The sequence below is a fragment of the Jaculus jaculus genome, chromosome 9 (assembly GCF_020740685.1).
Source record: "Jaculus jaculus isolate mJacJac1 chromosome 9, mJacJac1.mat.Y.cur, whole genome shotgun sequence".
NCBI classification, from domain to species: domain Eukaryota; kingdom Metazoa; phylum Chordata; class Mammalia; order Rodentia; family Dipodidae; genus Jaculus; species Jaculus jaculus.
The window spans coordinates 16487205-16512013 of record NC_059110.1 but is presented as its reverse complement, the minus strand read 5'-3'; the positions used below and the strand labels follow the sequence as shown (position 1 = coordinate 16512013).

General features: G+C 43.2%; 1 protein-coding gene across 1 annotated transcript in view; it reads right to left on the bottom strand.

The window, feature by feature from the left end:
* Ppil4 (peptidylprolyl isomerase like 4) overlaps positions 1–24469 on the bottom strand; it is a 33568-nt gene extending 9099 nt beyond the window's left edge. The window contains exons 1-11 of the mRNA XM_004651133.3: positions 24336–24469; positions 18591–18658; positions 18443–18507; positions 16582–16699; positions 14835–14977; positions 13431–13527; positions 11421–11537; positions 8080–8204; positions 6374–6440; positions 4062–4173; positions 1495–1591 (exon numbers count right to left, since the gene is read on the bottom strand). Coding sequence (XP_004651190.3) covers positions 1495–1591; positions 4062–4173; positions 6374–6440; positions 8080–8204; positions 11421–11537; positions 13431–13527; positions 14835–14977; positions 16582–16699; positions 18443–18507; positions 18591–18658; positions 24336–24405 — 1079 coding nt within the window. The 5' untranslated portion in view covers positions 24406–24469. The remainder of the gene's footprint in view (positions 1–1494; positions 1592–4061; positions 4174–6373; positions 6441–8079; positions 8205–11420; positions 11538–13430; positions 13528–14834; positions 14978–16581; positions 16700–18442; positions 18508–18590; positions 18659–24335) is intronic.
* Between the last annotated feature and the right edge of the window lie 340 nt (positions 24470–24809).

Sequence of the window (24809 nt, the reverse complement as noted above, 5' to 3'; positions counted from 1 at the left end):
CGGACATGGTGGCGCATGTCTTTAATCCCAGTATTTGGGAGGCAGAGGTAGGAGGACTGTCATGAGTTCAAGGCCACCCTGAGACTACATAGTGAATTCCAGGTCAGTCTGGGCTAGAGTGAGACCTTACCTCAAAAAAAAAAAAAAAAAAAAGTCAACACTTGCACTCAACAGAAGCCTAACAAATCTTTGTTGCTAAAATGACCAAATATTTTTCACAAGGAAGCAACCTAATTTGTAACAAAGAACCATGTAAACCGGGCATGGTGGCGCATGTCTCTAACACCAGCACTTGGCAAACAGAGGTAAAAGGATCACTGTGAGTTCAAGGCCACCCTAAGACTACATAGCAAATTCCAGGTTATCTTGGGCTAGAGAGAGACCCTACCATTAAAAAAAAAAAAAAAAGTTAAAACTTAAAATATAAGAAGGGTGTCATGGTATATGCTTTCATTCCCAGCACTGGGGAGGCAAAGGTAGGAGGATTACCATGAGTTCAAGGCCACCCTGAGACCACATAGTGAATTCCAGGTCAGCCTGGTCTAAAGCAAAACCCTACCTCAAAAAAATAAAAAATGATATGATGGAGAATGGAATTTCAAAGGGGAAAGTGTGATGGGGGGGAGGGAGGGAATTACCATGAGATATTTTTTTATAATCATGGAAAATGCTAATAAAAATTTTTAAAAAAGAAAAATTTTTAAAATTAATTAATTAATTAAAAATGACCAGGTGTAGTGGCACATGCCTATAAGCCCAGCATTCGGAAGGCAGAGGTAAGAGGATCACTGTGAATTCAAGGCTAGCCTGGGACTACATGGTGAATTCCAGGTGAGCCTGAGCTAGAGTAAGACCCAACATCAAAAACCGAAAAAAAAGAAAACCAAAAAAATTAAATTCATGAGGGCTGGAGAGATGGCTTAGTGGTTACACGCTTGCCTACGAAGCCTAAGGACCTCAGTTTGAGGCTCGATTCCCCACGACCCATGTAAGCCAGATGCACAAGGTGGCGCACACATCTGGAGTTCATTTGCAATGGCTGGAGACCATGGCGCACCCATTCTCTATCTGCCTTCTTTCCCTCTCTCTCTGTCACTCTCAAATAAATAAATAAATAAGAAAGTTAAACATAAAAGAATGATTACCACAAAGAAATGTTTGCTAATGATCAGTTTAAAGCATCATTATATACCAAAAAAAAAGTTTACCTACAGATCTGCTGAGAACATTAAGTAAGTAGGAAGGTACTCTACCTAAGAGCAGGAGGTAAAAGATTTAGGCCAAAGATTCCTTTCATACTTTCTCCATAATACAAGGTATCACGATGAAACAGCCAAGTGCATGGAAGACAGTGAATGTGACATCAATGAGCAATTTCTTCACATATAACTGGACCCAAGAACTTGTTTTCAGTAGCACCTGTGACTTTCCTAACACATCACACAGTTTTCTACACACCATGCATGCTCACTAACTGGTTCTCAGTAAGGATACTCCTGTTTTGGCTTTACTTTATCTTTCAGAACCAAATTGGATGGCTTATCCTGTTCCTTTTCATACTCCTTGAAATCGCTCTTGGTGTATTTCCCACCTGTTCATTAAGAAAATAAAAAAAGATTGGTAAGAAAAACTGCATAATTAATCAGACACAACTGTAAGTGCTACTTTATAAAAGTCATATAGGAGCTGGAAAGATGGCTTAGTGGTTAAGGTGCTTGCCTGCAAAGTCAAAGGACCTCAGTTTGATTCCCCAGGACTCACATAGGCCAGATGCACAAGGTGGCATATGCATCTGGAGTTCACTTGCAGTGGCTGGAGGCCCTGGCGCATTCATTCTCCCTCCCTCTTTCTCAAGTAAATAAATAAAAATAAAATATTTAAAACAAAACAAAAAGTCATATAGGGCCGGGTGTGCTAGCTCACACCTTTAACCTCAGCACTCAGGAGGCAGAGATAGGAGGATTGTTGTGAGTTTGAGGCCTCCCTGAGACTACATAGTGAATTCCAGGTCAGCCTGAGCTACAGCAAGACCCTACCTCAAAAAACAAAAACAAAAATAAAGGCCCAAAAAAAAGTCATATATTCGGAGATAGAGAGGAGTAGAAAAGAACAAAAGAATCATAGTAATTCAGCCTCCACTAGTATTTTGGCTTGAAATCATATAACCGACTTGCTAGTTGGCCATATGCTGCCACCTAATGACAGAAGTAAATATTACATCAAACTTTCAGATAAATGTCAAGATTTTATTAAGCAGTACCCCTATGCCCATGAGAATATAAGTCAACTGGAAACCTGAAGATTTGGAACCTAAATTTGGAATCTGAAAGTGAAGTGTGAAACAAGCATGGCTGTGTAAACCTGACAGACTCTCCAGAGAGCAGCAGGCAGATGGGAGACAGGTGTGTAAAAGCTCACTACAGAGCTGAGAAAAAGGTCAATGACAGCAGCAAAGAAAATGATCCCTGCTTTAAAGCTCTTGGTGATAACCTCATTTTCCTGGGAAACTAAGGCCTACCCAAGACCACTCAGCAGTACGAGCGGACCAGAACACGGCACCAGGCCGGCAGCTCACCCTGAATGTGTGTAGGCATCTTTGCTTCACAAAACTGCAATTATAACATATAAAAACACGTCAATGTTCACAAATGCTCAGAAGAGCACTGGCCATGTGTTCCTAGAGTAGGGACAGTGTCATGGAAAACAGTTGTAGGCACAGGACCAAACACAGTCACACTGCCTAACCAGAGAGCGCAGCTTCCAAGGGGCCTTCCTTGCCAACTCTTTCTTTTCTAAATGCCCAAAAGGTAATACAACGTACCAACGTACTTTAAAAGCCAACAAATAGTTGCATTTATTTATTTAAAAATCCCATTAAAATCATGGGAAATAAAGGTATTAAATAAAAATTAATTAATCCTAAACCAGATGTGGTGGTGCACGCCTTTAATACCAGCACTCAGGAAGCAGAGGTAGGAGGATTGCTGAGTTTGAGGCCACCCTGAGAATATAGCCTCTCTCTCAAATAAATAAATAAAATTTAAAAAATAAAGGTGTTTCCTCCATAGATCTGTTTTTAAAAAATAAGCAAACAAATAAATAAAAATTGAAAAAAATAAATGCAGGTCAGGGGCATGGTGGCACACGCCTTTAATCCCAGTGCTTGGGAGGTAGAGTAGGAGGATCACCTTGAATTCAAGGCCAGCCTGAGACTACATAGTGAATTCTAGGTCAGCCTGAGCAAGAGTAAGATCCTACTCAAAAAATAAACAAACAATGGATATAGGGCTGGAGAGATTGCTTAGCAGTAAAGGTGCTTATCTGAAAAGCCAAAGGACCCAGGTTCCATTCCCCAGGATCCACGTAAGTCAGATGCACAAGGTGGCACATGCATCTGGAGTTTGTGTGCAATGGTAGGAGGCCATGGCGTGACCATTCTCCCTTTCTCTCAAATAAATAAATATAAATAAAATATTTTTTAATTGGATATAGAAAGTTTCATCAGAACAGGTATCAGTAGTTACTTCTAGGAAGAGAAACTGGTTAGGTGACTTTATGTGACAACCAAAACAAGTATCAAAGGAACTTTCTAAGAAGCTTGCAACTTCAGGTTGAGAATCTAAGAGTGCATGGCTAATAAAAGGAAAGCTCCGGGTTCAGTCCTCAGCACCCAAGAAGGAAAGAAAGGGGGGGGGTAGAAAAGAAGGGAAGAAAGGAAGGGAGGAAGGGAAGGAAGAAGGGAGGGAGGAAGGGAAGGAGCAAGGGGGAAAGAGAGGAGGGAAGAGAGGGAAGAGTCTGCATCTAAAATAACCAAATCACCACAAAGTCATAATTACTTTGGCAATAGATCATGTCTTCAATGGACAATTACAAATTATGATAAAAGGAAATATTGAAAATACAGGTGTTTTCAGCCATCAATACATATATACACACATTCTAGATAGTAGATAAGTGGCCAACAGTTATATCAACTACTGTTTCTTCTAATAACAGCCCAAAGTCAAGGAGCACACACAGATGTAAAGCAATACAGCAATAAAAAAGATAAATGAACAAACCTTTTCCTTTCCATTTAACCTTTGCAACAGACTGGCTAAAATCCACATGTATCCTCCTGTCATCTATAAGGACATTGTCCATTTTGAAGAATGCTTTCTCACAATCTTCTTCCTGTGAATTACAAAAACTCGAGCATAAACATTTATGGAGGGGCTGGGGGGGATGGCTGAGTTGGTAAAGTGCTCTCCTCACAAGCACCTGAGTTTGATCCCCAGAATAAGCTTTTAATCCCAGTACTGGGGAGGCCGAGAGATGCTGATCCTGGCCAGCCAGGAGAGACTAATTGAAAAGTTCCAGGCCAACAAGAGATGCTGACTCAAAGCAGGTACACAGCACCTGAGGGAGGACACATAGAATGTCCTCTGGCCTCCACATATGCATCTGCACACACATACACACACACACACACACACACACACACACACACACACACACACATATATAAAGAAATGCACTAAAAAAATTGTAGTTGGGGATGGGCATGGTGGTGCATGTCTTTTAATCCCAGCACTTGGGAGGCAAAGGTAGGAGAATCACCATGAGTTCAAGGCCAGCCTGAGACTACATAGTGAATTCCAGGTCAGCCTGAGCTAGAGTGAGACTTTAACTCAAAAAAAAAAAAACAATTAGTTGGGGGCTGGGAAGATGACTCAGAGGTCAGAGGTTAAAGTGTTTGCCTGCAAAGCCCAAAGACTCAGGCTTGATTCCCCAGTACCTATGTAAAGCCAGATTCACCAAGTGGCACATGCATCTGGAGTTCGTTTGCAGCAGCTGGAGACCCTAACACACCCATTATCTTTGTCTCTCTTCTATTTCTCTTTGCTTAAAAATAAATGAACAAAGCCGGGCATAGGGGCACATGCCTTTAATCCCAGCACTTGGGAGGCCAAGGGAGGAGGATCACCGTGAGCTCGAGGCCACCCTGAGACTACATAGTGAATTCCAGGTCAGCCTGAGCTAGAGCAAGACCCTACTCGAAAAAGCAAATTATATATATATTCACTGAGCATAAAAACTTCTATGCTTCACTGTATATTTTCAATTAATTACAGAATAGGTATTAAATAATCTATACATGTAATGTATATGTGTGCATATCTTCCTGAACAATTCATACTCAGATGTAATTTTATCACTATGCCATCTCCCCAGAAAGTTTTCAGATCATTTTTTTTAAATTTTTTATTTATTTATTTGAGAGCGACAGACACAGAAAGAAAGACAGATAGAGGGAAAGAGAGAGAATGGGCGTGCCAGGGCTTCCAGCCTCTGCAAACGAACTCCAGATGCGTGCGCCCCCTTGTGCATCTGGCTAACGTGGGTCCTGGGGAACTGAGCCTCGAACCGGGGTCCTTAGGCTTCACAGGCAAGCGCTTAACCACTAAACCATCTCTCCAGCCCATCAGATCATTTTTATAGAAAAATATTTACAAATATTCAGTTTTCTTATACCTAAATAATAATTTTTTTCAAAACTGAGAAATATACACATATATATGGAAATGCAAAAATAAAAACAAAAAAGTTAGTTCAGCGTGGTGACGTATGCCTTTAATCCCAGCACTCAGGAGGCAGAGGTAGGAGGGCTGCTGTGAGTTTGAGGCCACCTTGAGACTACAGAGTGAATTTCATGTGAGCCTGGGCCAGAGCAAGACCCTACCTCAGGGGGGAAAAAAAAAGTTAGAGGACTTCCACTATAAGGTCCCAAAATATTTTAACTTTATAATGATTGATGCAAAGTAAGAGTATATAACATGTATACAACAACCACACAGCACCCAGAACCAGTACTTTAAGCCCATGTAGGAGGATCACAGTGAGTTCAAGGCTACCCTGAGACTGCACAGTGAATTCCAGGTCAGCCTGGGCAAAAAAAAAAAAAAAGAACAACAAAGAAGCCGAGAGTGGGAGGTAGAGGTAAAAGGACTGCCATGAGTTTGAGGCCACCCTGAACCCACATAGTAAATTCCAGATCAGCCTGGCTTACAGTGAGACCCTACCTTGAAAAAAACAATAATAATACACATGTGGGTATTTGTCTATGAAGCCCAAGGACCAGGGTTCAATTCCCCAGGACCCAGATAATCCAGATGCACAAGGTGGCCAATGAGTCTGGAGTTCATTCACGGTGGCTGGAGGCCCAGGCAGACCCATTCTCTCTCTCAAATAGATAATTTTTTTAAAAAAAACATGGAGTTTCCCGTTTTTCTTTTTTAAAGAATAACAAAGAAAGGGAGGGAGAAAGGGAGAGAGGTAGGGAAGAAAAAGAAAATCAGCAAATAGCAAATTTAGTATATCTAGATTAGGATACCTTTTCAAATTCAATAAAAGCATAACAGAGGGACTCTCCTGTTTTCCAATCACGGATAACTTCACAACTGCAAGAAAAATTAAAAAGTCACTGTAGTGGTTTGATTCAGGCGTTCCCCATAAACTTAGGTGTTCCCAGCTGATGGAGATTTGGGAATTAAAGCCTCCTGGAGGCAGTGTATTGTTGGGGGCGGGCTTATGGGTGTTATAGCCAGTTTCCCTTGCCAGTGCTGGGCACTCTCTCCTACTGTTGATGTCCACCCTCTGCTCATGTTGCCATTTTCCCTGCCATTGTGGAGCTTCCCCTCGACTCTGTAATCCAAAATAAACCACAAGCTTCCCTTGGTTGGGTGATTTTTGCCAGCAATGTGAACCTGACTGCAAGTCACTAGAAAAAAAAAAAATCACTCTTGGGCTAGAGAGATGGTTCAGCAATTAAGTAGCTTGCCTGCTAAGCCTAAGGACCTGGGTTCAATTCCCCAGTACACACGTAAAGCCAGATGCACAAAGCAGCACATGCATTTAGAACTTGTTAGCAGCTGCTAGAGAACCTGCCATGCCTATTCTCTCTGTCTCTCTCTCTTCTATCACTTTCTGCTTGCAAATAAATAGAAGTTTTTTGTTTTTTTTTTTGTTTTTTTTTTGGGGGGGGGGGTTTCAAGGTAGAGTTTCATTCTAGCCCAAGCTGACCTAGAATTCACTATGTCGTCTCAGGCTAGCCTCAAACTCATGACGTTCTTATCTCTGCCTCCCTGGTGCTGGGATTAAAGACATGCCCCACCACACCCAGCATAGATAAAAGTATTTTTTAAAAATTCACTCTTAGGGCTGAAGAGATGGCTTAGCAGTTAAGGCGCTTGTCTGCAAAGCCAAAGAGCCTAGGTTCAATTCCCCAGGACCCATGTAAACCAGATGTACAAGGTAGCACACTCATCTGGAGCTTGTTTCCAGTGGCTGGAGGCCCTGGTGCACCCATTCTCTCTCTCTCTCTCAAATAATTAATAAAAAATTTTTTTAAAAATTTGCTCTCAGCCAGGTGTGGTGTTGCAGACCTTTAATTCCAGCACTTGGGAGGCAGAGGTAGGGAGGATCACCATGCCTTCGTTTGCAAGTGGCTAGAGGCCCTGGAATGCCTATTCTGTCTGTCTGTCAAATAAATAAATAAAAATAAAATATCTTTTAAAAAAAGAAAAATAGGGCTGGAGAGTTGGCTTAGTAGTTAAGGCACTTGCCTGCAAAGTCAAAGGACCTTAGTTCAATTCCCCAGGACCCATGTAAGCCAGATGCATAAGGTGGCGCATGCGTCTGAAGTTTATTTCCAGTAGCTGGAGGCCCTAGCGTGCTCATGCTCATTGCGTGTGTGTGTGTGTGTGTGTGTGTGTGTGTGTGTGTGTGTGTGTGTGTCAGACAGCAACCTCTGCTGTTGTTCCTCAAGAATGTAACCCACCTTCTTTTCAGATGGGCTTTCAATGGTCTGAAGACCAACTAGGCCAGACTGCTGGGACAGTGACCCCAGGGATCTGTTTTCTCCATCTTCCCAACACTGGGATTACAGGTGCACACCACCACACTACACATTTTCCATGGGGTCTGGAGGTCAAACTCCAGGCCTGATGCTTAAAAGGCAAGCACTTTACTGACAGAGCTCTCTCTCCAGCCCGATACCTAGCAAATTCCAAGTTTCTCTTTCATTAATCCTAGAATTACCTTCTTATTGGCCCAAATCTTGAGAATATTATTTCCAGATCTTCATCTGTGGTCACTGGATTCAATTTACACACAAACAGCACATTTTCTGGAGGTTTAATATCCGCATCAGGTAGGTCTCCCACCTACATAATAAACAAGAACACAAACCAACTCCTTGGGTTTCTCCCTGTAACATGAGCCAAGTCCACAACACTGATTTCCCTGAAACATCTAAATTTACATCATAAATTTTAGGGCCAGCATGAAAAAAAATACATAAAATGTCTCTTCCTGAATAAGCACACACACAAAAGAAAATCTTGAAGATAGAAACAGTAAGAAGCTACAGAGCGAGGACAGTCTGCAGTGTTTCTGAGCCTATCAAAAGGCAAAAATGACCCATGCCAGTAAAAGTCCCACAACCCGACATGGTGGCTCACAGCTCTAGTCACAGCAACTCGGAGGTGAGAAGATCACTTGAGCTCATGGGGTTGAAACCATCCTGGGCGGCACAGGAAGACCTGCCCCAAGAAAACAGTGTCATGACAAAAGAGAAATAACACATCAATAAAAATCTCCGAAGGTACTAGAATGGCAGGAAAAAAGCAAAAATAATACACTTTTTTTAAAAATCTGTTATAATGAATTAGTTAAAGAAATGAAAACCACTAGAAAAAATTTTAAATACTCAGAAGAACTACAGGATTAAAAACTGAAATTTCAAACCCTGATGAATTATCAATATATTATATGCAAATATATAAAGCATCTGGGAATTGGAAGAGGAAACCTATTAACAGTGAGAAAGGGCTAACATTCAAAGCACTGTTAACATCAGAGGCTAACAAGGAAATGGATGCTAAAGGAACTCTCCCTGCCGGGGAGTGCACAATGCACAGCGACTTTGAAAGACAACCAGCACTTTCATACAGAGCTGCAGTCCCATCCAGCAACTACACCCCTAGGTGTTTACCCAAATGTGTTAAGACTTACAGCCACACAAAAATCTGTGTATAGGGCTGGAGAGATGGCTTAGCAGTTAAGTGCTTGTCTGTGAAGCCTAAGGACCCCAGTTCAAGACTCAATTCTCCAGGACCGACGTAAGCCAGATGCACAAGGTGGCACATACATCTGGAGTTCCTTTGCAGTGGCTGGAGGCCCTGGTGCGTGCACTCCCCACCCCCACCCCTCTGCCTCTTTCTCTGCCTATCACTCTCAAATAAATAAATAAAAATAAACAAAAAAAAAATTAAAAGAAAAATCTGTGTATAGCTGGAGTGGTGGCCTAAGCCTTTAGTCCCAGCGCTCAGGAGGCAGAGGGCAGAGGTAACCAAGACCAGCCTGAGACTGCACAGTGAGTCCCAGGTCAGCCTGGGCTAGAGTGAGACCTTGAAACACCAAAAAAAAAAAAAAAGATGTGGTGGTGCACACCTTTTAATCCCAACAGTCAGAAAACAGAGGTAGGAGGATCACCATGAGTTCAAGGCCACCCTGAGCCTACATAGTGAATTCCAGGTCAGCCTGGGCTAGAGCAAGACTCTACCTTAAAAAACAAAAAACAAAAACAAAATCTGTGTATAGCCAGGTGTGGTGACACACACCTTTAATCACAGCACTCAGGAGGTAGAGGTAGAAGGGTTGCTGTGAATTTGAAGCCAGCCTGAGATTACACAGTGAATTCCAGTTCAGCATAAAAAAACAAACAAAAAAATCTGTGTATAAAAGTTTATAGTAGCTTTGTTCATAAATCACCCAAACTTGGACACAATCAATAACCCTTTTAGTACATGGATGTTTAAACAAACTACAGAACATGTGTACAATGAAATGTCATTTTGCAATCAAAGTAGTGAGTTCTCATCTGTGAAAAGACACAAGTAAGTGCATACTGCTAAGTAAAAGAAGCCGCCGGGCGTGGTGGCACATGCCTTTAATCCCAGCACTCGGGAGGTAGAGGTAGGAGGATCACCATGAGTTCGAGGCCACTCTGAGGCTACATAGTGAATTCCAGGTCAGCCTGAGCTACAGTGAGACCCTACCTCGAAAAACCAAATTTATATATATATTTACATATATGTATATGTAAAAGAAGCTGACATGAAAAGGATTCACAGTGCATGAGTCCAGCTGCATGTGCAGGGGAAACAATGGGGTCAAAGGGTCCCTGTTTGCATGGCCTGGACTGGGGAGGGCAGCACGGCCAATCTGAAGACAGTGATGCGGCTCTGTGTGATCCTGTTGTAATGGACACACGTGGTTTTCTACCTGCCAGGTCTGCAGGGCATAAAACATGGTTAATTCTAATGTATGCTAAGGAATTTAGTTAACAACATAACATAACTGGCTTAATGACTATAGCACATGAAGACAAGACATTGAAAACGGGGTGAAGTAAGGAGAGCAGCACGGAGAGTAAAGGTTGGTAGGATGAGGACACGGAACGCTCTGTCCTGTCTGGCCAATTCTTCAGGTAGTCCTAGCACTGCTTGCAGGGGGAGTCGATTTATTGAAAACAAAAAGCAGTTCACTTGTTCACACCAATAACAAATAAGTACATAAACAGGTAAGAAAGAAAGGCTCTGACTGGGAAAATGGCTCAGGGAATAAAGTGCTTGCTATGTAAATGGGAGTACGTGAGTTCAGATCCCCAGAACCCATGTAGAAAGCCAGACACTGCAGCCAGCACCTGGAATACCAGTACGCCTAAGGAAAGGTGCGAGACAGAGACAGGAGAACCTCCTGGACAGAAGTGAAGAGCAAGAGACCTTGCCTGAAACAAAGCGCAAGATGAAGACCGATGTGTGACCTCCACACGCGTGCCATCACATGTGTGCCCCTGGACACACACAGACACACACACACACACACAAGCAAGGCTCTCAGAGGACATCAGAGGAGAAAAGGAAAGAAGGGGTTCAACAGAAGGGAAAGGAAAACAAGAGAGGGTAGCAGAAGATGAATATAATAAAATATTAACTACATTATAGATATACATGCAAAAAATTATCAATAAAAAAATAAATCAGGGCTGGAAAAATGGCTCAGAGATTTAAGGTGATTGCTTGAAAACCTAATGACCAGGGTTCAATTCCCAGTACTACGTAAAGCTATATTCACCAAGTGGTACATGCACCTGGAGCTCATTTGCAGGAGGTCCTGGCATACCTATTCTCATTCATTCTCTCTCTCCCTGCAAATAAATGATAAATAAAATGCTCCTTGAAAATGAGAAACAAACAAAATGCAGGTTAATGACGGTGGGATGATGAGCAGAGCAGGGAAGTAATCACTTCGCAAGTCATCAGTGGCTGAGCAATGCAGACTCTGCACAAGAACAGTACATTGAAAAGCTATTTTACCATCTCTAAAAGAATAGCTTGAGTTTTAGCTTCTTTTTCCGCCTTTATTTCTTCTACTTCTTCAGCTGATCTTCCTTTGAAATCATCAATTTCTTCATCTGCTCCTATTCGACCACTCTGTAAGAAAAAAGGTTTAAGAAATCTGAGAACCATGTAAGGCATTATGTTTATTCATTTGATTTTTTTCGTTTTTTGAGATGGGGTCTCGCTGTAGACCAGGCTGACCTGGAATTCACTGTGAAGTCTCAGGCTGACCTCAAAATCACAGTGATCCTCCTACCTCTGCCTCCCAGTGTGGGGATTAAAGGCGTGCTCCACCACAGCCGGGTATTTGACTCTTAGTTCATTAAAATTGTTAGAACAGCAATGAAACAAACTTACACATCTGAGTAAACTGATTTAAATTAATTCTACAATGCTAGCCAAACTGGGCTTCTGATGGGTTATAAAATGAAAATAAATATCATTACCCAACTCGGTGTTGAATGGAGAGGGTAAGTGGTTTCAGAACTAGGTACCAATCTCAACTATAAATTCAGCTCTGAGGAAGCAGAAATGTGTATGCTAAAATGCCTGCGGGCACAGTCTGAGCAGGGTTCTAGCCTGGCTCCGGAATATCCTCAACAGAAGGTGCCTCACACGATGGCAGTTTAAGGTTAAGAATGTCGCTCAGTTGGCACAGGGCTGGCCTGGCATGCACAAAGCCCTGGGCTTGACCCTCAGCACTGCATAAACTGGCGTGGCAGCAGTGCAGGCTGTAATGACAGCACTCAGGAGGTACAAGGCATGAGGACAAGCCAAGGCCAGCCTGGGCTAAAGGAGACACTGCCTCAAAACAAACAAACGACAAAACCACTCAGCTGCTCATATAAGCTTCAGAGCTCCGACTTCTGGTGGAACAGAAACTAAAGAAAAGAAAGTAGTTGCTGGATATGGTGGCGCACGCCTTTAATCTCAGCACTAGGGAGGCAGAGGAAGGAGGATCACCCTGAGTTTGAGGCCACCCTGAGAGTACACAGTGAATTCCAAGTCAGCCTGAGCTAGAGTGAGACCCTACCTTGAAAAAAAATAACATAAAATAAAATAACAAGCAAGACAGCCAGGTGTGTTGGTGCACACTTTTAACCCTAGCACTGAAGAGGCAGTGGTAGGGGTTTTGCTGTTGAGTTTGAGACCAGCCTGGGAGTACAGAGTGAGTTCCAGATCAGCCCAGGCTAGAGTGGCACCCTGCCTTGAACAACACACCAAAATAAAAATGAGCCAGGCGTGGTGGCACACGCCTTTAATCCCAGCACTCAGGAGGCAGAGGTAGGAGGATTGCCATGAATTCAAGGCCACCCTGAGACTCCATAGTGAATTCTGGGAAAGCCTGGTCTAGAGTGAGACCCTACCCTGAAAAAACAAAAAATAATAATAATAATAATAATAATAATAAAATAAAAATGAAAAATAAGACAGTAAGAGAGCCAGTGTGGTAGCACAAGTCTTTAATCCCAGCATTACAGAGGCTGATGCAGAAGGACTGCATTGAGTTTCAGTACAGTTTGGACTACAGAGTGAGTTCTTGGTCCCTATGTCAGCCTCAGTTAGAGTGAAACCTTGCCTCAAAAAAAGAAAAAAAAAAAAGACAGCTACAAAAATGAGTACCTCTATGGAAAACAAAAACAACTCTAAACTTGTCCTAGTTTAATTCACCAAGCAAGATAATCATTATAAAGAAATAACTTTTAGCTGGAGAGATGGCTTAGCAATTAAGGCATTTGACTTCAAAGCCAAAGGACCCAGGTTCAATTCCCCAGGTCCCATGTAAGCCAGATGCACAAGGGGGCACACGTATCTGGAGATACAGTAGCTGGAGGCCCTGGTGCACCCATTCTCCCCCCCCCCCCTCTCTCTCTCTCAAATAAGTGATAAAAAAATTTACAAAAAAAAAAAAAAGAAATAACTTTTAATATCCTAGCAAACTAACATGCAAAGCATTTAGGTACCTATACAGGAAGCTCTACTTACATCTAATTGTTCCCTTGTGGGTTCTGGTGATCGATCAGGAATTAATAAATCAGGAGGGTCATCAAATGGATCATCTAGAATCACTGTATGATTTATCCTTACAAAATAAATCCAAGTCAAATGTTTACAGTTATTGCAGGATCCATATTAAACTGTCACAAATTACAACAAGTATTTCTAATGCCCAAAGACTCCATATTGCACAAAGGTATTATAGAATTATTATTATAGATATTATAGAATACTTTTACAATAAGTGGTACTGTTTTTGATGTCTGATACTATATGATTGCTCTCTATTACTTTGAAATGTAAAGTAAGCTGGGTATGGTAGCACATACCTGTAACCCTAGCATGCAGATGATAACTATGAGTGTGAAGCCAGGCCAGCCCAGCCTAGAATGAGACCTTTTCTCAACAGACCAATTTCTAAACCTTTGAACTTCTGCCCTATTTCTCAATAATCTTCATTTTAAAACTAAGAAACTAAGTAAGCCAGGCATGACAGCATATGCCTTTCATCCCCACAATTAGGAAGCAAAGGTAGGAGAATAACTGTGAGTTGTAGGCCAGTCTGGGACTACAGAATGAGTTCCAGGTCAGCCTGAGCCGCAGTAAGACTCTCCTTCAGAAAAAAACAAAAAAAGAAAGAAAAAGAACTAAGTTAGCCAGGAATGGTGACACACGCTATTAAAATCATTAGTCCCAATACTCAAGAGGCTAAGGCAGAGCCAAGTGTGATGGTGCACACCTTTAATCCCAGCCCTCAGGAGGCAGAGGTAGGAAGATTGCTGTGAGTTCAATGCCAGCCTGAGGCTGCCTAGTGAATTCCTGGTCAGCCTGGACTAGAGTAAGACCCTACTTCAAAAGAAAATAAATAAGTAAATAAAGGAAAACAAGGGCTGGAGAGATGGCTTAGTGGTTAAGGCACTTGCCTGCAAAGCCAAAGGACTCAAGTTTGATGCCAGATGCACAAGGTCTTGCATGCATCTGGAGTTCGTTTGCAGTGGCTGGAGGCCCTGTCATGCCCATTCTCTCTCTCTATCTGCCGCTCTGTCTCTCTCAAATAAATAAATAAAAATTAGAAAAATTTTTAAAAAAATAAAAGAAAGGCAATGGTAGGATGATCACTGTGAGTTTGAGGCCCACTAGGGGCTGCAGAGTGAATTTCAAGTCACCCTGGGCTAAAGTGAGACCTCACCTAGAAAAAGCCAAAACAATAAACTAAGCTACAGCATTAATTCATACCAACCTAAGCAATGTTAAATAATTAATAAAGAGTAAAAATATAAAACATCCTTTTGATAACTAGTCATACATAAACAAGTGTCATCCATACCACACATCAAACACCTCAGTATTACAACATTTGAGCATGCTCAAGATGCTCAATCGTAAACACACCTGATATCTTGATATGGTACAAAATCCTTGTCAACAAAGGTCTCGTTAATTTTATGAACTATGTCCATTCCTTCTGTCACCTCACCAAACACTGTGTGGACACCGTCAAGGTAATCTAGATTCTCTCCTGTAGTAATAAGAAACTGGAAAACACATAATACAAACCTAATTAAAATCACTTATAACTATCAATAAACCCACAAAGCCAAGAGTCTTGATTGGCTGGACCAATTCTTATACTTATTACTAAAAAACTGCAGACCTTACTTATAAAATACCAACCTGTACACAAACATTCCCAATTGTCTGGACAATTAATTGAACCAGGGGCTAGGTGTAGCTCAGTTGGGTGTGTGCCTGCCTAGCATATGCTAAGCCCTGGGTTTGATCCTTAGTACCATAGAGACAGGGCCTGGTGGAGCATGCCCGCAATCCCAACACCTGGGAGGCCCGAGACCATACTACGCTACATGAGACAGTGTATTTTTTTTTTTTTTTTTGGTTTTTCGAGGTAGGGGTTCACTCTAGCTCAGGCTGACTTGGAATTCACTATGGAGTCTCAGGGTGGTCTCTAACTCACATCGATCCTCCTACCTCTGCCTCCCAAGTGCTGGGATTAAAGGCGTGTGCCACCATGCCTGGCTCGACATTGTCTTTCTTTATGGGGTGAAAAAAAAACTCAAATTATGTCTTTGTTTCTTAATAAGTAAACAGTGGAAAATAAAATCAATACTTATTCAATCAAAAAGTTACAATGACTAACTGGCACAAAAAAGGAAGGTATTCAATATAATCTGGTTTAAAGTAAGTAACATAGGGCTGAAGACATGGCTCAGTGGTTAAAGGCACTTGCATGCAAAGACTGGCCACTAGGGTTCAATTCCCTGGAACCCACATAAAGCCAGATGCATGAAGTGTGGCATCCTTCTGGAGTTCATTTGCACTAGCAGGAGGCCCTGGTGTGTCTATATTCATTCTCTCTCTCTGTCTCTTTCTCAAGTAAATAAAAAAGATTAAAAAAATAAAAATAAAGTAAGTAATCAATACAGAAAGGAAACAAGTTACAGATATGAACAGTGATCATCATGGGTAGTAGGTTGTGGGTAATACGTTTTGCATTTTTCTGTATTTTCTACACAAAAAAACTACAGGCCACCACCTAATAAACAAAATATAGGGACAGGAATGTAGCCCAGCTGGCTGGCTGCTTGCCTAGCATGTACATGCCTGTAATCCTAGTGTTAGGAAGGTGGATGCCAGGAAGATCAGAAGTTCAAGGCCACCCCATGGCTACATAGTGAAATTACATCCATCCTGAGATTCATAAGATTCTGTCTTTAAAAAAAAAACAAAAAAAAAACTACCCACCCCCATAAAACTTGGGTTCTAAGGCAGGTATGGTGAAGCACGCCTTTAATCCCAGCACTTGGGAGGCAGAGGTAGGAAGACTGCCATAAGTTCAAGGCCACCCTAAGACTACATAGTGAATTCCAGGTCAGCCTGAGCTACAGTGAGACCCTACCTTGAAAAACAAACAAACAAACAAACTCTTGGGCTCATTTAAGACGTGGCTTACACTGATGAGAACTAGTGTGCTCCAGGCACAGCACAGGAGTTGAGTCCTGGGCCTGAGTATAGCCCTAGAGTGTATTTTCCCTACCAAATGCTTAAGTGCACACTTTCCTAACTTCAGACTCCCTCCAGTGTTTCCTCTCTAGGCAGAGCTCATCTCCCCCCATTTCCTAACCTGAGATCCATGCTGATCGCTGCCGTTGTTCACCATGGACACGGTGCCTTTCTTCTTGTGTTTAATCCTTGGTACTTTTTCTGCCTCAAAAAAGCTTGCTTGATCACCATACAGCTGCCTGAAAGTATAAAACAAGGTTTTAAAAGCTAAGTACTCCCAAATGAAACACAGAGGTATTATAATAGTGGAAGTATTTGTTTACAGAAATGCCAGTTTGAGTCAAAATTATTCCTCCTTTTTAAGAAAATATTTTTTTACTAAGAGAGATAGAGACAGAGAGACAAAGAGAGAGAGAGAATGGGCACGCCAGAGACTCTAGCCACTGCAAATGAACTCCAGACGTAAGCCTAACCTTGTGCATCTGGCTTACATGAGTACTGGGGAATCAAACCTGGGTCCTTAGGCTTCACAGGCAAGCACCTTAACCACTAAACCATCTCTCCAGCCCCTATTCCTCCTTTTTTCTATAGACATTTAGGGAGCTTGAGGAAATACCCTAGAATTTGATTCACATTTTAACATGAAGATAGAACTAGAAGCAATTATGTTTATTTTCTAATTTAAGAAAAAAAAACCTGCTAGATGTGGAGGTACATGCCTTTAATCTAAGCACTTGGAAGGTATAGGTAGGAGGATTCAAGGCCAGTGTGGGACTGCAGAAGGAGTTCCGGGTCAGCCTGGGCTACAGGGAGACCACTACCTCAAAAAACCAAAATAAATAAATAAAACAAACAAACAAAAAAATGGAAGAACTAAGCTGGGCTTGGTGGCCCATACATGCAATTCCAACATTCTTGAAGCTGAGGCAGGAAGACTGCAGCAAATTCAAATCTAGCCTGGGCTACAGCACGAATTCCAGGTGAGCCTAGGCTACAGAGTCAATCTTTGTCTTTAAAAAAAAAAAAAAAAGAACAAAGGGGGAGAAAAGAGAGAGGGAGGGACTGAAATGGGTATGTGGTATACACGTGTAATTCTAGGACTGAGGAGGCTAAGGCAGGAGGATCTAGAGTTCAAAGCAGCCTGAGCTACAAAATAAGACCCTATCTCCAAAACAAAACAAGGGCTGGAGAAATGGCTCAAGTGGTTACGACATTCACCTGCAGAGCCTAAGGACCCAGATTTGATTCCCCAGTACACATGTAAGCCAGATATACAAGGAGGGGGATGCATCTGGAGTGCATTTACAGTGGCTAGAGGCCCTGGCACACCCATTCACTCTCTTGCTCTGCCTCTTTCTCTCAAATAAATAAATAAATAAAACAAATAAATGACAAGGCTGGGGATGTAGCTCAGTTAGAATTGCTTGTCTAGCACGCATGAAGCCCCGCGCTTGATCCCGGTACCACCTCAAACAAGCAAGGTGGCACATGCCTGGTGATCCCAGCACTGTGGAGGTGAAGACAAGAGGATCAGAAGTTCAAGAACAAGCTGGGCGTGGTGGCACACGCTTTTAATCCCAGCACTCAGAAGGCAGAGGAAGGAGGATCGCTGTGAGTTAGAGGCCACTCTGAGACTTCATAGTGAATTCCCAGTCAGCCTGGGCTACAGTGAAACCCTAGCTTAAAAAACAAAACAAAAATAAAAGAGGAAGTTCAAGAACATCTCTGGTTACAGAGTGAGTTCCAGACTAGTCTAAGATACGTAAACAAACAGGCTGGGCATGGTGGTACGCCCCTTTAATGCCAGCACTCTGCAGACAGAGGTAGGCGGATCACTTTGAGTTCGAGGCCAGCCTGGGACTACAGAACAAGTTCCAGGTCAGCTTGAGCTAGAGCGAGGCCTTACCTCAAAAAGAGAAAAAAGAACCAAGATAAAGTAAAATAAACAAATAGGTTAATTAAAATAAAAGAGATGAACTTACCCAAAAATAGACTCTCCTCCACGGCCAGTCCCCGTAGGATCTCCTGTTTGTATGATAAAATCCCTCTATAATATACAGAATTATTGTTAATTCATAGTTTGCCACACAGTTCCAAAATAAAGGACATGACTTATATCCACCAACTCACCTGTACATTGTGAATAAGACAATAGTTGTAATATTTCATTTTGCACAACTTCAGAAAGTTTAAGCAAGCTGAAAGACAAATAAATATATCACAGTAAAGCACAAATTCAGTTTTAAATAAGTAACAACATAACTAGTATAATTTAATCTCTAAATTATTATCAAAACAAATACAAGGAACTGAGGAGATGGCTCAGCAATTGAAGGTGCTTGCTTGCAGAGCCTACTGATCCAAGTTCAATTCCCTAGTACCCACATAAAGCCAGATGCAGAAAGTGGCTCATGCATTTGGAGTTCATTTGCACTGGCAAGAGGCCCTGAGATGATCATATTCTGTCTTTCTCTCTCTCTCTGCTCACAGATAAATATAAATATTTAAAAAGAAAAAAGTTAAAAGTCCAAAGCCATAAAAAAGTGTAAGTCTTTTAAAAAGGCAACTTTTGTTTTTTTGAGGTAGGGTCTCAGTCCAGCTCAGGCTAACCTTAAATTTACAATGTAAGGGCAGGCATGGTGGTGCACGCCTTTAATCCCAGCACTCGGGAGGTAGGTGGATCACCATGAGTTCAAGGCCAGCCTGAGACTACATAGTGAATTACAGGTCAGCCTGAGCCAGAGTAAGACCCTACCTAGAAAAAAAAAAATTCACCACGTAGTTCCAGGCTGGCCTTGAACTCACAGTGATCCACCTACCTCTACCTCCTGAGTGCTGAGATCAAAGGTGTACCAACATGCCTGGCTTAGGTATATATTTATTTGTATTTTTTAATAACTTTGGGGGTTAATGAAGGAAACTGATATTTACTTGGGATTAGAAATTATTTGTTGATAGGTTTTAGTTTTTAAGAAAAAAAGCACATGAGAAGTGACAGAGACAAGTGCTCAGCACTGCAATATCTCTATCACACCTTCCATGGCTGAGGGTCCATTGCAGAAGAGGTGGCGGAAAGAATGTAAGAGCCAAAGGAAGGGTAGGACTCCTTACAACGTGCTCCTCCAGACACAAAATGGCCTGGATATCCATGACCTCACAGTGCCTGGCACTACCTACACAAGACCCTCATAAGAGGAAGACAAGATCATGAAATCAAAATAAAAGAGACTAATTAAGAGGAAGGGATATGATAGAGAGCGAAGTATCAAAGGTGAGAGTGGGGGAAGGGAGTTACCATGGGGTACTGTTTATAGTTATGGAAGCTGTCAATAAATAAAGAAGTAAATGAAATAAATAAACTAAAATTAAAAATTAAGAAAAGAAAAAAGCACAGATGAGACTATGAGCGCAAAGAATCTAGCAAAATATATGAAAGTGAGTAAAGATTATATATGTTAAGAAAATCAATCATCTTTAGGACATTTGCTTTTTTTCTAATAAGTAAAGAATCTTTCATGTGCTGGGGATGTAACTCGGTGGTACTTCAAGCATGCATAAGGCCTTGGGTTCAGTCCCTGCACTGAGCAGAAACAACTTCACAAAACCCACACACTTACCATGAACAACTTCCTCATATAAATTCACTTGCTTATCCAACAAACATTTATTATGTACCTCCTAGACAACTGGAACTACCATCATAAGTAACAAATTCTTCTTTTTTAATATCTTATTTATTTATTTATTTATTTATTTATTTATTTATTTGAGAGAGAGAGAGAGAAGAGGCAGGCCAAGACCTCTAGCCACTGCAAACAAACTCCAAATGCATGTACTACCTTGTGCATCTGGCTTACTTGGGTGCTGAGGAACTGAATCTAGTCTTTAAGACTTCACAGGCAAACACCTTAACTGCTAAGCCATATCTCCAATCTCAAATAACAAGTTCTTAAGGCACCAAGTTAGAAACAAGACAGGGAGCTGGGGAGATGGCTCAGTGGTTAAAGATACTTGATTGCAAAACCTGATGGCCCAGGTTAGATTCTCCAGTACCCATGTCAAGTCAACGCACAAACTGGTGAAAAGTATTTGGAGTTTGTTTGCAGTGGCTAGAGGTCATGGTACGCCTATTTTCATTCTCTCTCTCCCCTTGCAAATAAGTAATTTTTTGTTGTTGTTGTTGTTGTTAGTTTTTTGAAGTAGGGTCTCACTCTGGCTAAGGCTGACCTGGAATTAACTATGTAGTCTCAGGATGGCCTCGAACTCCCGAATGCTGGGATTAAAGGCATGCATCACCATGCCTGACTTTACATAAAATATTTTTAAGAAAGAAACCAGGCAGGGCTGGAGAGATGGCTTAGTGATTAAAGCACATGCCTGCAAAGCCTAAGAACCCAGGCTCGATTCTCCAGGTCCCATTAAGCCAGATGCACATATGGCACATGCATCTGGAGTTTGTTTGCAGTGGCTGGAGGTCCTGATGCACCCATATTCTTTCTTTCTCTCTCTCATAAGTAATAAAATAAAATATTTTAAATAATAAAGTGCTAAATAAAAGTTTTAGCCAGCCATGGTGGTACATGCATGTAACCCCAGCAATCTGGAGGCACAGGTAGGAAGATCACTGTGAGTTTGAGGTCACCCTGAGACTACAGAGTGAACTCCAGGTCAGCCTGGACCCTACCTCAGAAACTCACAGCCAACAAAAAGCTAAGCTGAGCATGGCCAGATGCATATCTCACTCAGGGCAGAGACCTGAAAATCGCTGGAGCTTGCTGGCAGAAAACAGAGTTGAAGGAGAGACTGTCTCAAGGGAATACGCAGATGAGTGACCAGGTGTGCATCTGAAGTCCCCCGCTGGCACACGCACAAGTGCATGAACCACAAACACAGCACCCGAGCACACACAAAAGCAAACTAATGGGAACACTTTATGAAGTGGGCAAGGCCTGAACCCGTGACCAACGTTAACATCAAAGAGCTAACCTGGTCTGGGAGTCCAGCTCAGTGGTAGAGAGTTTGGACATGCACCAAAAAGAAAGAAAAAAGAGCCAACCAGATATCAAATACCTCCTAAAACTAACAAAGGTTTGTGAAAATGCACAGTACCTTATATGAAACAGTGTTGCCCAGGTGAATTCAAGGGAAGACAAAACCAAAAGATAAAAACACAATTTCCAGCCAGGCATGGTGGTGCATACCTTTAATCCCAGTACTCGGGGGAGGCAGAGGTAGGAGGATCACTGTGAGTTCAAGGCCACTCTGAGAATACATAATGAATTCCAGGTCAGCCTGAGTTAGAGTGAGACCCTATCTCAGAGAAAAAAAAAAAAATCCTCCTGTAACATTCTTTGAACCCCTCTCAAACCAGCCATCCTTAGGAATTCAAGCTTACCCCAGTAATGTAAGAAATTGTGTTTTAAGCCAGTTTACACTTGTATCATGTTGGTCAAGTCCTGCTTAATAAATACCTTCATAGGCATCATTTGCTGTAACTAGTGTGTGTCCTCAAAGTGGCAGACATTGTACCAGATTCTCAAGATAGGGAGATATTAAAAGAACTTTATCTTAATACACTTATTGCTGCCCTTGCAGAGCGTTCTTGAGAGGAGACAAGCCTTGCCAATAGTTCCAGGACAGTAAGTACATGTTCTAACAAAATGAGTGGCATGTGATTTGTAAAATCATCCAGGACAGAAGAAACATATCTAAGTCCCTTTAGGGTCAGGAGTGGGCAGTACGGAAGAAATCATGTTTTATCAGTGGTCTGGATGGGCAGGAAGTTCCCAGGACAAGGGCAGAGAGGAGGGTGGGCAGTGGCCACAGTCAGAGATGGCAGAGAGAGAGGGGAGTTGTCTGGGGGTAGGGTGGGGGGAGGCAGCTGGCTGTGGGAGGGAGTGTCGTGTGGGGGAGGCGCTCACTGCAGTCCTGCAGCCTGCTTCCTTCTGATTAAACTATTCTGTGGGAGGACCCTGTCTGGAACTAATCTTCTGCTTCTCCCAAAGAAGAGACGTTTTTTTCTTTCTCTCTCTTTCTTTCTCTCTCTCTCTCTCTCTCTCTCTGTGTGTGTGTGTGTGTGTGTGTGTGTGTGTGTGTGTGTTTTGTTTTTCACTCTAGCCCAGACTGACCTGGAATTCACTATGGAGTCTCAGGGTGGTCTCGAACTCACAGCGATCCTCCTACCTCTGCCTCCCGAGTGTTGGGATTAAGGTGTGCGCCACCACACCCAGCTAGAAGAGACGTTTCTCACACAGCTGCCTGTATCTTTCCAAAGTAAGTGTTGCAGGTATTCCGGACCCGACCTGCTGGTAACTGTGACCAGACCCCCAAGTCCGCCCCCGCCCATTCCCCCTCACACAGCAATTCCTTCCTGCCACGCAAAACATCTTGCCATTGTTGTTGGGGGGCTTGGGTGAGGGAAATGCAAGCCAACTTCTAAGAAAACCTTAATCCTCGCTCATATTTAAAGAAGCTAGTTTAGTCTTTGTTTCACTTCCCCACAACCACCAGGAGGAATCACTCCCTGTTCTGGTTTCCATAGCAACACACATCCTTCCACGGCGACACTAATGTGGGCTCCCTGCTTCCATCTTCCCTAACGAAAATTCAGATCCTCCGGGGTCAGACGCCCATACCAGGGCTCTGGCCTATGCCACGCTGCCTGTGCGCGCCTTGCAGACATGTGATGATGTCCTCCACTCTGGGTCAGGTGCGTCATATATGTTATTGTGAAGATTTTTATTTATGTTTTTAAGAGAGAGAGGGCTGGAGAGATGGCTTAGCTGTTAAGCGCTTGCCTGTGAAGCCTAAGGACTCCGGTTCGAGGCTCGGTTCCCCAGGTCCCACGTTAGCCAGATGCACAAGGGGGCGCACGCGTCTGGAGTTCGTTTGCAGAGGCTGGAAGCCCTGGCGCGCCCATTCTCTCTCTCTCCCTCTGTCTTTCTCTCTGTGTCTGTCGCTCTCAAATAAATTTAAAGAGAGAGAGAGAGAGAGGAAAGGAAAGGGGAAAAAAAAAAAAACGGGCGCACCAGGGCCTTCAGCAGCTGTAAACGAACTCCAGACGCATGCACCCCCTTGTGCATCTGGCTTACGTGGGTCCTGGGGAATCGAACCTGGGTCCTTTGGCTTTGCAGGCAAGCGCCTTAACCACGAAGCCATTTCTCCAGCCCTATTGTGAAGATCTACCGGATGACATCTGAGTGATATTTACTGTGTTCCTCTCGCGAGCCCCGAAGGCACGGTGAGGGGCTGGGAGAGATGGCTCAGCGGGGGCCTGCAAAGCCTAATGACCCGGGTTCGATTCCCCGGGCCCCACGTACAGTCAGTTGCACAAAGACACATGCGTCTGAAGTTCGTCTGCAGAGCAGCAAAGGGCCCTGCCTTGCCCGTTCTCTCCCTCTCTCTCTCAAATAAATAAAACTATTTACAAAAAGAAAGAAAGAGGGCTGGAGAGATGGCTTAGCGGTTAAGCGCTTGCCTGTGAAGCCTAAGGACTCCGGTTCGAGGCTCAGTTCCCCAGGACCCACGTTAGCCAGATGCACAAGGGGGCGCACGCGTCTGGAGTTCGCCCATTCTCTCTCTCTCCCTCTGTCTGTCTTTCTCTCTGTGTCTGTCGCTCTCAAATAAATAAATAAATAAATAAGAAAGAAAGAGAGAGAGAGAGGGAGGGAGAGAGAGAGGAAGCAAGCCAGCCAGCAAGCACCGTGAAGCCACAAAAGCTTTCGGCAGAGCGCACACGCCCCGGGCACGGGCTGCCCGAGGCAGGGAGAGGGGCTGCTCACACCACGCTGCCCACCAAGGCCCGGGACCGAGAGCCGCGCGCACGCGGCCAGGGGCGGACGGGGACCCGGGTTCGCGGCCCGGCGCGGGCCTCACCGCGCGGCCGCTCCTCGGTGTACAAGTCGATGACGACGTCGCCCAGGGTGGTCTCCAGCAGAACCGCCATGGCACCGGCTGCCCCTCGCTGACAAGCCCCGGCTCTGACAGACGCAACCAAGGCGGCGGCTGCGACGCACGTCATCTCCGGGCGCCGAACGCCTACTTCCGGGATGGCGCTTCCGGTTGGCCTCTAACCCGAACCCTAGGCAGGCGTCTTATTTTATTATTATGACTACTTTTTTTTTTTGGATACGATGCATGGATGGGTAGGTGGATGAGTGGATGTGTGTGTGCGCGGACCTTTACTTTTCAACTATTTTTATTCATTTATTTATTTATTTGAGAGAAAGAGAGAGAGGTAGATAAGGAATGGGTGCACCAGGGCCTCTGGCCCCTGTAAATGGACTCTAGATGGTGCACCTTGTGCATCTGGCTTACATGAGTACTGGGGAATCGAACCTGGGTTCTTAG